This window comes from Pongo abelii, chromosome 9 (genome assembly GCF_028885655.2).
Source record: "Pongo abelii isolate AG06213 chromosome 9, NHGRI_mPonAbe1-v2.0_pri, whole genome shotgun sequence".
NCBI lineage: Eukaryota > Metazoa > Chordata > Mammalia > Primates > Hominidae > Pongo > Pongo abelii.
Genome location: NC_071994.2, coordinates 115,175,337 through 115,189,171, shown reverse-complemented (window position 1 = coordinate 115,189,171; position 13,835 = coordinate 115,175,337). Strand labels below are relative to the sequence as shown.

The window sequence follows — 13,835 nt, the reverse complement described above, 5'->3', positions numbered from 1 at the left end:
TGAACAGCAAGAACAATATACTTCTATATCAAAGACAGAACAAAGTTACCTTATTCCATAACAACATGAAGAAGCACAGAATTGAATATTGCCAATCAGTGTATAGTATCCTACGGCCTTTCTTCACTTTAATCTCTTACCACTTCTTTATTCACATTATTTTACATCACCAACATGATTTTTATTTTTAATTATCCTAACTTCTTTCTTTTTTTTTTTTCTTTTTTTTTTGAGACAGAGTCTTGCTCTGTCACCCAGGCTGGAGTGCAGTGGCGCAAACTCGGCTCACTGCGACCTCCGCCTCCTGGGTTCAAGCAATTCTCCTGCCTCAGCCTCCCGAGTAGCTGGGATTAGAGGCATGCACCACCACACCCAGGTAATTTTTTGTATTTTCAGTAGAGACGGGGTTTCACCATGTTGGCGAGGCTGGTCTTGAACTCCTGACCTCAAGCGATCCACCCGCCTCAGCCTCCCAAAGTGCTGGGATTACTGGCATGAGCCACCACACGCAGCCAGCTAATTTCAAAATATAAAATTATGCTGGAAGGCCCCATGTTGAAAAGTATATTAAGAAACACGGTCAGGTGCAGTGGCTCACACCTGTAATCCCAGCACTTTGGGAGGCCGAGGTGGGTGGATCACCTGAGATCAGGAGTTCGTGACCAGCCTGGCCAACATGGTGAAACCCCTTCTCTACTAAAAATAAAAAAATTAGCCGGGCATGGTGGCTGGCACCTGTAATCCCAGCTACTTGGGAGGTCGAGGCAGGAGAATTGCTTGAACCTGGGAGGCGTAGGCCGCAGTGAGCCAAGATCACGCCACTGCACGCCAGCCTGGGTGACGGAGCAAGACTCCGTCTCAACAACAACAAAATAAATACAACAACAATGCTACTTGCCAGCTTCCCACAAATGTACAGTAGTCAGAAATCAACTTTTCTCTTATAGAAATGTTTACCTAGTTTAAACTCACATGATTCTAGCATCTGCGGAAGCTTCACTGTCAGTGTTATCTTGGTTGGAGTTAATACAAGTTCAGGTTATAGTTATATAGCGTATAAAGCATTTGGTGATATAATAAATTCTAGGCAAAACAAGTCATGTCAAGGTTCCACTGTATCACAAATACATGCTTGACCTACTACGGCAATAGCAAGAGGATTTCAAGTGACAGAAATTATTCAGTAAATTTAATAAAAAATGGGCAATGAAGTGAGCTATGATTGCACCACTGCACTCCAGCCTCAGCAACAGGGTGAGACCTTGTCTCTTTAAAAAAAAAAAAAAGGGTGGGGCAATGAAGCCTTACTTTCCACAAGCATGATATCTATATCTAAAGCAGAAAGAGAACATGTCCCTTAGCTTTGTTCTCAGCAGGACTCTAGATAGCACGAAGAAAAAAGCTACAAGGCCCAAACTATCAACCATTAGGTGAACAATGCAGTACAACAAACACTATAGGTCTCCACAAATGTTAATAAACTATCTCCCTCCTCAGTCATAGAATCTTGGAGGTGGAAGGAACCTAGGATATCTCTAATCAAAACTCCTTAATTTAGAGATGAATAAGGTAAGTGTTTCCTGAATTCTAGAAGCATACCTACCGGGGGTGGGGTAGGTGGTGGTGCTTGTGGTTTTAAATCTGTTACTTCGGTTGGCCTATAGTCAGCAAATGCTGATATATCTGCCTCTTTTTCTACAATGATACAGAGTGGGGTTCCTAGAGGGACATCTCTTGTGCCTTCAGGGACCAGGATTTTTGCCAGATAACCTTCTTCCTGTACTTCAAAACCTTAAATAGAAAGAAAAAACATTATGGGACTTAAGAGATTCCACTATCCCTCCAAACTCACAGCACAGTTTTAAGTAAAGTGATTTTTCTCATTCAAGCTAGCTATATAACCTTTTTTGCAACCTATTTAACCTTCTGTGTCTTGGTTTCTTTACCTACAATATGGGGATAATAATAGTACCAATCTGACTGGATTGGTACTGGGACGTTATACATTTAAACAGATTAATATTTTTCAAGTTCTTAGAAATAATACGACCTGGTACAAAGTAAATGCCAATTAAAAATCTGTTCAATAAAACTATGAAAGATTACAGACAGTGGTTAGTTCTCAAAGTTATTAAAAAATCTCCAAGGACAGTCCCCATGCAGACTCACAGGACTCTAAGATGGTGTCAGCTATGCCACTAAAGATAAGAACCACATACATGCCTAATTAAGGGAGCTACCAACCTAGATACTAATGTTGGATTTCAGCCCTAAAGGCATCTTTGGAACTTTTCAAAGAGGTTATACTTGATATTATACCAAATATTTCAATGTGAAGAATTACAGCTTTACTGGGATTTCTACGGTGTTGACAACTTATATTTTATTCAACTACTGCCTTCCTTGCAAAGAACTCAAACATTTAGGATTGCAAAAGTAAAACTAAAAGAAGCCATTGGCTTTCTGTACTGTTGTGCCTCTCCTTGAACACATCTTTGATGAATCCTTCCATTTCCCAACTGAGACTACCCAATAAAAAATATGTTTAGGCCGGGCGCGGTGGCTCACGCCTGTTATCCCAGCACTTTGGGAGGCCCAGGCGGGTGGATTATCTGAGGTCAGGAGTTCAAGACCAGCCTGGCCAACATGGTGAAACCACATCTCTACTAAAAATACAAAAAATTAGCCAGGCATGGTGGCAGGCGCCTGTAATCCCAGCTACTTGGGCAGCTGAGGCAGGAGAATTGCTTGAACCTGGGAGGCGGAGATTGCAATGAGCCAAGATCATGCCATTGCACTCCAGCCTGGGCAACAAAGCAAGACTCTGTCTCAAAAAAAAAAGGCTGGGTGCGGTGGTGGCTCACGCCTGTAATCCCAGCACTTTGGGAGGCTGAGGCAGGCAGATCATGAGGTCAGGAGTTCAAGACCAGCCTGGCCAACACAGTGAAACCACATTTCTACTAAAAATACAAAAATTAGCCAGGCGTAGTGGCATGCACCTGTAGTCCCAGCTACTCGTGAGGCTCAGGCAGAAGAATCGCTTGAACCCGGGAGGCAGACGTTGTGGTGGGCCGAGATCATGCCACCGCACTCCAGCCTGGACAACAACAGAGCGAGACTTTGTCTCAAAAAAAAAAAAAAAAAAAAAAAAAAAAGCATTTAAAATGAAAAGGCTCCTGGGCCACAATAGACTTCAAAGTTCAACTAAGGTAACACTTCTCTAGTGACTAGTCTCTATAGTGACACTGGTATTCAAGTTAAATGGTGAAGCAGAACTACTGTTTCCAAAGTTTCTGTGTTTTTAAGAAACAGAATCCTTTCTTCAAATAAAATTTATGGGGAAGCACAAAATACAAAAAGAAAAGAACTGCTCTGCTGGAAGTAAGGGAGGCAGACAGGGCTGTAAGGTCCTGCTCTTTAATTCCCCCTTTGCCTCAAGGTGCCTTAAAGGAATGACGGGATTTGAAGAACACAATCTGAAAACAACCAAGGCAGAGGATGCCCAGTACTTCCCATTACATCTTTGGGAAAGGCTTCCCTTTGGTGGTGATTATGAAGCAGAGAGGCTGGGTGCGGTGGCTTATGCCTGTAATCCCAGCACTTTGGGAGGCCGAGGCAGGCAGATCACCTGAGGTCAAAGAGCTCGAGAGCAGCCTGGCCAACATGGTGAAACTCTGTCTCTACTAAAAATGCAAAAAAATTAGCCAGGCGTGATGGTGCATGCCTGTAGTCCCAGCTACTCGGGAGGCTAAGGCAGGAGAATTGCTTGAACCCAGGAGGCGGAGGCTGCAGTGAGCCGAGATCGCACCACTGTACTCAAGCCTGGGTGACAGAGCAAAACTCTGTCTCAAAAAATAAAAAATAAAAAAAAAGGGGGTGCAGGGAGAAGCAATTCATAATACTACAAATCGCAGTGGCTCACGCCTGTAATCCTAGCACTTTGGGAGGCCAAGCCGGGCATGGCGGCAGGCGCCTGTAGTCCCAGCTACTTGGGAGGCTGAGGCAGGAGAATGGCGTGAACCCAGGGGGTAGAGCTTGCAGTGAGCCGAGACTGCGCCACTGCACTCCAGCCTGGGCGACAGAGCGAAACTCTGTCTCAAAAAAAAAAAAATAATAATAATAATAAATATATGATTGTCTATATGGGTTTTTTTTAGCCTAAAAATGAATTAAGAAGGAGATATGTGGACATATGACATATCTGAACATATATATATTACACACATACATTCTATCAGTCATTCTCAAACTATGAAAACAATCTCAACCCTGGTTTCAGTTTTCCCTCAAAGTCATCTTAAATTCTTTGCTATTATCCTGCCATGGAAGTGATTTTCTCCTGTTTCTTCTTGCCTTCCTTTGCCTAGTTTAGACAGCAGCAATTCTGATATAGCTTCTCAGTAACATAATAAGGCCAAGGAGCAAACTTGGGCCTAAAAATAATCTGTGAATTGACAGATTGATTGCATTTGATTCAATGAGCACAGGATGGAACTGACAAATCTGACTATGCATTATTTTTGTTATAAATTATGCTGGGCCAGGAACAGGGGCTCACGCTTGGAGTCCCAGCACTTTGAGAGGCCAAGGCAGGAGGATCACTTGAGCCAGGAGTTCAAAACGAGCCTGGACAACAAAGTGAGACCCCATCTCTACAAAAAATTTTAAAAATCAGCTAGGTGTGGTGGTTCAGGCCTGCAGTCCTACCTACTTGTGAGGCTAAAGCAAGAGGATCATTTGGGCATGAGCCCAGGAGTTCAAGCCTATAATGAGCTATGATCTTGCCACCGCACTCCAACCTGGGCAACAGATTAAGACCCTGTCTCAAAAATAAGCAAATAAACAAATAAATAAAAACTAAAGAATAAGTATAACTAAATAAAATATTCTGTCCCAGAAAATGAATCCTAAGAATTATAAAGTTTTCATATTATCACTCACTCATTTTAGGAAAGAATGGCAATCCTCTTCCTCATTGGGAAACTCAGTGCCTCAACCATTAAGAGCTGAAGAAATCTCACCTATAGTGGCTTTGTCAGTCTCTATCTCTGCCAATAAGTCTCCTTCACTTAGCTTCTCACCCACTTTTTTTTCCCATCTCTGAACTGTGCCCATGGTCATGGTGGGAGAGAGGGCAGGAAGAAGTACCTGTAGAAACAAACACATATTATTGCTTAATACCAGGAAGACTTCTACGTAATAACAGTCTGGCAGACTTACATAGTTTCATAGAATGATGGTGACTATGATAATCCAAATACTCATCACAGCAAAAGCTTCGCACCTCAATAGCTTCCCACCAGGTAAATCATCCTTCAAATCTCATACTCTGACCCATACTCTTACACTCTCACCCACACTCTTGACACACACTCCAAGTTAAATGCAACAAGCACATGGGAAAAATTTATTTCAGATAGTCAAAATTAATTTCTCAATATCTAAGTATGGAGCATCTTTTCATCTATTTTTATTTTTATTTTGAGACAGAGTCTTGCTCTGTCGCCCAGGCTGGAGAGCAATGGCGCAATCTCGGCTCACTGCAACCTCCACCTCCTGGTTTCAAGTGATTCTCCTGCCTCAGCCTCCCGAGTAGCTGGATTACAGGCGGGCGCCACCATGCCCACTAATTTTTGTAGAGATGGGGTTTTACCATGTTGGCCAGGCTGGTCTCTGAATGCCTGTCCTCAAGTAATATGCCCGCCCTGGCCTCCCAAAGTGCTGGGATTACAGGCGCGAGCCACCACGCCCAGACTTCATTTTTTTTAACCAAGAAGTTTTTCATTTTCACAAAATGACCTTGGTCCAAACCATTCTGTTAAAATTTTACTGCGCTCTGTACTTAGCATCTACCTATTTTTTTACCTACAGGAAACTGCATTTGTCCCAACCTTCCCAGATATCTTTCCAAGATAAAAACGTAATATTAAGAACTGTTCTGTGCTCACTTCAGCAACACATATACTAAAATTGGAATGATACAGAGAAGATTAGCATGGCCCCTGCGCAAGGACAACAAATTCGTGAAGCATTCCATATTATAAAAAAAAAAAACAAAAACCTTATTTGGTGACAAGTTAATAACAATGTATTGTATTCTTGTAAATTCCTGAGAGTAGATTTTTAAGTGGCCTAAAAGATAAGTCTATAAAGTAATGCATATATAAATTAGTTCAATCTAGCCATTCCACAATATATACATATTTCGAAACAACTTGTATATAATATATGTCCATAGAATTCTTACACAGAATTTTATTTGATAATTTTTTTTTTTTTTGAGACGGAGTCTTACTCTGTTGCCCAGCCTGGAGTGCAGTGGCGTGATGATCATTCAAAAAAATAAAACAGGAGGCCAGGCACAGCTGTTCACATCTGTAATCCCAGCACTTTGGGAGGCCAAGGATCACTTGGGAGGGGCAGATCACTTGAGGCCAGGAGTTCAAGACCAGCCTAGCCAACACGGCGAAACCCCCCCTCTACTAAAAATACCAAAATTAGCTGGGCATGGTGACACCCGCCTGTAGTCCCAGCTACTCAGGAGGCTGAGGCATGAGAATCACAGAGGTTGCAGTGAGCCAAGATCGTGCCACTACACTCCAGCCATGGGGACAGAGCAAGACTGTCTCAAAAAAAAAAAAAACAAAAAAACAGGAAAGACCAGGCATGGTGGCTCATGCCTATAATCTCAGCATTTTGGTAGGCTGATGCAGGAGGATCACTTGAGCCCAGGAGTTCACGACCAGCCTGAGCAACATGATGTAACCTCGTCTCTTAAAAAAAAAACAAAAAAACAAAAAAACAATTAGCTGGGCATGGTGGCATGCGCCTGTAGTCACAGCTTCTTGGGAGGCTGAGGTGGGAGGATGGCTCGCACCAGGGAGGTCAAGGCTGCAGTGAACTAAGATTGTACCACTGCACTCCAGCGTAGGTGAAGAGTGAGATCCTATCTCAAAAAGTAAAATAGCCGGGTGTGGTGGTGTGTGCCTGTACTCCCAGCTACTCGGGAGGCTGAGGCAGGAGAATCACTTGAACCCAGGAGGCAGAGGCTGCAGTGAGCTGAAATCGCACCACTGCACTCCAGCCTAGGTGATGGAGTGAGACCCTGTTTCAAAAAATAAATAAATAAAAATTTAAAACCAGGGGTAAAAAAAGCCCTGTTTTTATAATAGCCATTTCCACCCCAATAAAATCCAAACATCAGAATGCCTATCTAAATTTAAAATTGCTTTACTATTTATATGGCTTGCGTGTCCACTGAATTTGGTTTCATTTGCTATCCTCTTTGTCTTCTGTATCTGATTAGCAACAGGATTATGCAGAGAGGAAAATAATTTCAATTGAAGGTGTTTCCAGAGAGGGGAAAGTAAGACAAGCCTTAGAAAAAAAATTGTTAAGTACTTTTTTTGTGCAGAATTTGCCATCTTCATCTGCTTCTTAAAAAACAGTGAAGCCAATAATCTCTATACAGTATCTTAAAGAATAATATCAGAGATCCAGAATCCAATTCAGTATTTTAAAGAATAATTAAGGTAAAACCCTAACACATGCACACAAAGCTACAGACACAAAGTAGAGGAAAATTAAGTCAGTCTTACATCATGAGATAGAATTTGCTGAACAGCATGTAATACATGTGTGAACTGAACACCAGGCAAAAATCCTAAATGACTGTTACTAACACACCACGGAGTAGAACATTATTTCCAAAGAAGAAAACGATTCCTATATAAAAATTTCTACAAATAAACTAGATTAAGGAGAAATGCTAGTCAGAATTATTTAGAAAAGGATGGCTGGATTTTTGTCCACTTTTAACATCTAAAGCACACAAATATACAGAAGATAACCCTAATACCTAATAAACTGACTTAGTTTCTTAGAAACTGATTCAGTTAGCACAATCAACAGTGATTACATTCACTGCCTTCAACTTTGATGCAACACTATTACATATGTGTATCTTACACTTAACTTTGTTAGTCTTCTCATTTATTAATACTATTGGACTACGTCACCCACTCTTGGAAAATAGATCACCACATGTCAAAAGAACACCAACTGGGGACTTTCATTCAACAGACAGCACTTGACACCTATGATACAGCTTGGATGTTTGTCCCCTCCAAATCTCATGCTGAAATATGATCCCCCTGACTTCTGCTTCCGGGTCAGAGCCATGGTGGTGGCAACTTCAAGCCCTGCTAACCCCATGGTGTTCTTTGATGTCAGCAATGGCAGTCAGGAAGCTGGCCGCACAAAGATCGAGCTCTTTGCAGACGTTGTGCCTAAGATGGCAGAGAACTTTGGGTAGTTCTGCACTAGAGAATTCAGAAAAGATGGGGTTCCAATAGGATACAAAGGAAGCACTTTCCACAGGGTCATAAAGGATTTCATGATTTAGGGTGGAGATTTTGTTAATGGAGATGGTACTGGAGTCGCCAGTATTTACCAGGAGACATTTGCAGACGAAAATTTTAAACTTAGACACTCAGCTCCAGGCCTGCTTTCCACGGCAAACAGCAGTCCCAGTACAAATGGCTGTCAGTTCTTTATCACCTGCTCTAAGTGTGATTGGCTGGATGGGAAGCATGTAATGTTTGGAAAAATCATTGATGGACTTCTAGTGATGAGAAAGATTGAGAATGTTCCCACAGGCCCCAACAATAAGCCCAAACTACTGTGGTGATCTCAAAGTGCGGGGAGATGTAGTCCAGACCAAGACTGAATTAGGCCTTCCCTTCTTCTTGGTGGTGTTCTTGAGTAAGATAATCTGGACTGGCTCCTGTGTTTGCTTCCCTGCCCACTGCTGCCCCATTTGATCAAGAGACCCTGGAAGTATTGGAGATTCAGAATCCAAGATTGTGTAAACAAAGTTTTTTTGTATGTGGGAAAAAAAAAAAAAAAGAAATATGATCCCCAGTGTTAGAGATGGGGTCTGGTGGGAGGTGTCTGGGTATTGGAGGAGGATCCCCCATGAATGGCTTGCTGCATGCCCCATAGTAACGACTTAAGGGGAAATCTGATTGCTATAAAGAGCCTGGTACCCATTCCCCTCTGTCTCTTGTTCCCTCTCTCATTATGTGACACACCACCCTTCCCCTTTCCCTTCCACCTTCCACCATGACTGTAAGCTTCCTGAGGCCATAAGAGAAACAGATGCTGGCGCCCTGCTTCTTGTACAGCCTGCAGAACCTTGAGCCAAATAAACCTTTTTTCTTTATAAATTACCCAGCCCTAGGTATTTCTTTAAGCCAAAGTAAAACAGACTAACACAGCCTACTATAAACTCTAATTATACAGGGAATAGATGTTAGTAAAAATCATCCTCAAAATCTGTAATGTAATGTTCTCGAATGAAAAGTGCCACGCATTACCCTGTGTACTATACAATGAGGCTGAGAAAGGTTATAGGAACTGTTCAAGTTCTTATAACTGGAAATAACAACCAGGAAGAAAAGTTGTCAATCTTCATGTTTAAACCTATATACTCCCAAATGACAAGACCTAACCACATTTAATGTCAGTTTCCAAGATGTAGTAGCCATCTATGAAAAAAAGTGAGTAAGTAATAAATCACCTAGAGCAAAAACTCAGAGGCTGAGCCTCACCTGCATGTGAGGGGGATATGAGCTACCAGGAGCCTGAGCAGAAGGTGTAGGTGGCGAAGCAGTGGCAGCAGGGGTTGGTGTTGGGGCCGCTTGTGGGGTAGGTGCTGCTGAGGAATCCAATGTATAATTTTTAAAGGCCTCAATATCCTCAGGCCTAAGGAAGAGAAAGAATGCATAAATATAATGGGCAGATTCAGCTTTCACAAAAGTAGTCTTAAAAAATAGTCTTTAACTCCTAATTCTCAATTCTGGGTAAAATACTCCACCAAGCAATGAAGTTCCACAAATTATGAGTGCACCACTCACTTGCCAACTGTGATACAGATGATCGCTCCGATGGGAACATCCCTGGTACCTTCAGCAACAAGTATCTTTGCCATATAACACTCCTCCAGGCTCTCAAATCCAACAGTGGCTTTATCAGTTTCAACCTTTTAACACAAAAAGCAGCAGCTCAGGTTTGTACTGTCAGTATGTAGTTTATTAGCTTGTGTCTAGAATTTTTTTTTTGAGAGTCTCACTCTGTCACCAAGGCTGGAGTGCAGTGGTGCAATCTCGGCTCATTGCAACCTCCCCCTCCCAGGTTCAAGCGATTATCCTGCCTCAGCCTCCCGAGTAGCTGGGATTACAGGAACAGGCCGCCATGCCCGGCTGATCCTTGTATTTTTAGCACAGACGGGGTTTCACCATGTTGGTCAGCCTGGCCTTTGTGTCTAGAATTATACAGTTCATGTGAAGATAAGGCCACTACGACAGATTTCAAAGAAGAAATTACTTCAGAAACGCCTTGGCTAAACATCAGTTTGGCCAGCTGCTGACAACTTATCCAACCAATCTTGTCTAACATCAAGTTGTGAAAAACACTTCAGTTTCTTAAACAAAGGGGTAGCTACACATCCAGAAAGTCAATGTTCAGTCAGTCAGGCAAAGCCAGTCTCTTCGAACTCATCTCCGTTATTTTAAAACAACTTACCTCTGCAATTAGGTCACCTTCATTGATTTTGTCCCCCTCTTTTTTTTCCCAACGGGCTATGGTGCCTGCCTGCATTGTGGGGGAAAGAGAAGGCAATGGAACCTGAAAGAGAAAAAGAAGAAACACTAAATTTTTTAAGGGCTACCTAACTCTCAGTCTGGCTTAAGATTTCATTCAATTCGATTTCATGCAAAGTGTATCTAGTTCCATTACACATCGGGAACTAGGGATGCCAAGGGAGTTTCTGTCCACAAGAAGTTAGTAATTTCCAGTGACAGGCTTTCTCCTCCAGTCCAATGGGTCTGACAAAGCATGAACCTCGACAGATATTCTGCATACAGCCCCAGTCTTGAAGCTCTCCTTTCAATGAAATACATTATGAGAGGGACGCTAAGGAGCTACAGCAAAGCCGGCTATTGGACAAAGGGCGAAAGCAGATACTGGGAATGGGTGGAGGATCAGTGAGGCCTCTCAAGGAGGATCCTGCAGGCATCCAGTCAGCTCTGAAGGACAACGGGGTCCCGAGAAGGCGGGTCTAGGGCTCACCTTTTGATGCGGGGGAAGACTGTAACAGCGGCGACCGGGCGACCCCAAAAGCTGCAGCAGTAAGCGGTTCCGCGGCGTGGCCGCAGAACTGGGGGTCCAGCCGCACAGTGCCCGGACCCCGCCATACCCTGTAGTCACGCTGTTGCGACGAGCCGGAGCCGGGCCAGATCGCGAGGTCACTCGTGGAGTTCCGGGTACCTCCTGCAAGGCCGTCCACCGAGCCTCGAGTCCCGCCCATGGGGCTACATTCTGGGCCCGTCGCGCACAGACGCGCCACATAGTGCCACCAACCCCCCACACCCCAAAACCAACGCCGTCTCCGGAGTGACCTCTCCAAGAGCAGCGCGGCGTTGCCGTCAGCCACGCCGCACAGCCGCACGTTGTCGTAAAATGGTTCCCGCAAGTTTAGTCCACCTGCTCCTCCTGCCAGAAATGCTCGGCACGCACGCTCTTTGTCTACGGAGCGGGGACGAGGAGCACTCACGGGGCAGGGGTGTTCCAGAGGGGCCTGTGCGGGCGCAAGTTTGGGAGAAATAACAGACAGAAAAGGGTGGAAAGTGGTGGGGTTCTAGGGGAGGCATCCGAAAGGGTGAGACGGGGCCTAAGAGATGGCAAGGGCACGACCGAGGGGGAGGGGCCTAAAAAGGCGCAGAGACGCGGGTTAATTGCGGTCGAGTGGCCTGAGGGTCTGGGACGAGGGGCGTGGCCAAGCTTTCCGGAAAAGCTGGAAGTGAGCCCGGGAACTGGCAAGGGCAATGGGAGCCTCAGGCCAAAAGGCGGGGGTCTTGGAGCGCTGGGGTGGTGAAGGAGCCAGGAACCGCCCGCGAGGGAATCGAGGGGTCCGGCGTGGTGACCTCTGCTTCTGCGCATCCGAAGGGGGATGGACTGGGCCCCGCCCCGCGCGAGCTGTACTGGTTGCAAAGATTTCGTTTCAGGTTTGTAGGCCAAGTGGAAAGTGGAGTGAACAGGTGTTCCACCCAGCCAAGTGGTACGAAAGGCAGCCCCGAGGAAGATACATTCCCGCATTAATGTATACTGTAGCAAGATTAAGCATATTCTCTGTATGAAGATATAGGTTTACAAAACAGGTTTGTGTTGTTCCCTAATACCACAGAATTCTTTTAAGTAACCAAAAGCTTCGTTATGTTTCAAATGTTTGAAAAACTTAACTGTAAGCCGTTGAGGGCAGGAAGAGTTGTCTGCGTGGTTCTTCCATGTAGCCCCAGAGCTTAGTATACAGTAAATAGCGGGGGCTGAATGTATGTCTTTTGAATCAATGAACAAAAAGTCATCTACACATTTTGTTAGGCACGCTTCTCTTGTAAAGTAGTCTTTTAATTAGAAAACATATCGTTTCTGAACTGAAGATGACATTAGATAAGGAGGAAGCATGTGCTGTGTATCACCACTTCCCCACTGTAGAGATGGTTAGACAACACCAAGAACACAAGAGGAAGTTGGACGGAAAAAACTTAAAACAAGATTTTAGCCAGGAGCGGTGGTGCATGCCTGTAGTCCCAGCAATGCTTGAGAGGCTGAGGTGGGGGAATCACTTGAGTCCAAGAGTTTGAGACCAGCCTGGGCAACATAATGAGACTCCCATCTGTTTAAAAAAAAAAAAAAAAAAAATGGGGGCTAATCTTGCTAACAATTAATTTGGAAAAGTAAAACAGATTGGATGTACTATTTCATGCCTACTTAAATTGGAATGTTTAAGCAGGTACAGCTGTCTCTCAGAATAATATGTAAGCAATATAACTGAGAAATATAAAATTTCCAGATTGAATGAAAAGGCATATTTTACCTAATATGAAGAGAGCAATTATATTGTTACAATTATGTACAACTTATGAATTAACAATTGGAAGAAGCAATGGAAGAATAATTGTAATTACTGAAAGGACTTATAAATTATTACTATTATTTGGGGATGGAGTCTCACTCTGTCGCCTAGGCTGGAGTGCAGTGGCATGATCCCGGCTCACTGCAACCTCCACCTCCCAGGTTCAAGCGATTCTCCTGCCTCAGCTTCCCGAGTGCTGGGATTACAGGTACGTGCCACCATGCCCAGCTAATTTTGTGTTTTTAGTAGATACGGGGTTTCACCATGTTAGTCACGCTGGTCTCAAACTCCCGACTTCAGGTGATCCATCTGCCTCGGCCTCCCAAAGTGCTGAGATTACAGGCGTGAGCCACCATGCCCGCCCAGGACTTATAAATTATTATAAAAATGTTTTTGAGTTGGCTAAAATATCTCGCTGCTTTTGCTGCATTTGAACTTAATAACTGGATCTAAATTAGCCTTTGATATAAAGTATGAGGTGATCTTCAGGATCTGCTGTGCACTTAGGTATGCTTGCTTAAACCCTGTTTTGCATGTTTCAAAGAATAGCGAGTTTGTGTCTTGAATATACTTTTGACTTAAGTGTAGCTAAATTATAGGAATGCATAGCTCAAACAGTCCAGAGATGGCAAGCTTACTCCAGAGGTGGGCTAGGAATGCTTAGGTTTGTCAAATCAGTCCTGAGAGAACAAGCTTGAATTCCACTAAACAGATTGGATAAAGGAAATTATGGAAAAGGAGACTCAAGACTCAAAGGTTTGAAATAGAGATACTTAAGAGAATGGTGATATCACTGATATTGAGAGAAAGAGAAATTAGTTGGTAGTGAAAGATTTTGAGTTATATACATATTTAATTTTAA

At 43.6% G+C, this 13,835-nt stretch overlaps 1 protein-coding gene, 1 non-coding gene and 1 pseudogene across 4 annotated transcripts in view; 2 read left to right on the top strand and 1 right to left on the bottom strand.

Moving 5' to 3' along the window:
* The window catches only part of DLAT (dihydrolipoamide S-acetyltransferase), a 37,557-nt gene extending 24,823 nt beyond the window's left edge, over window positions 1–12,734 (bottom strand). Inside the window, exons 1-6 of one of the 3 annotated variants that reach the window (XM_002822464.5) lie at window positions 11,131–12,734; window positions 10,585–10,686; window positions 9,918–10,042; window positions 9,612–9,765; window positions 5,022–5,148; window positions 1,604–1,791 (exon numbers count right to left, since the gene is read on the bottom strand). In XM_002822464.5, the coding sequence (XP_002822510.2) occupies window positions 1,604–1,791; window positions 5,022–5,148; window positions 9,612–9,765; window positions 9,918–10,042; window positions 10,585–10,686; window positions 11,131–11,409 (975 nt within the window). In that variant the 5' untranslated portion in view covers window positions 11,410–12,734. The remainder of the gene's footprint in view (window positions 1–1,603; window positions 1,792–5,021; window positions 5,149–9,611; window positions 9,766–9,917; window positions 10,043–10,584; window positions 10,687–11,130) is intronic. The other 2 variants (XM_054525065.2, XM_054525066.2) reach the window with 2 other exon arrangements.
* On the top strand, window positions 5,941–6,043 carry LOC112135568 (U6 spliceosomal RNA). The gene has a single exon (XR_002916834.2). It is a non-coding gene; the product is annotated as a U6 spliceosomal RNA (small nuclear RNA).
* LOC112135466 (peptidyl-prolyl cis-trans isomerase H-like) lies at window positions 8,180–8,712 on the top strand (annotated as a pseudogene).
* Window positions 12,735–13,835: the final 1,101 nt, after the last annotated feature.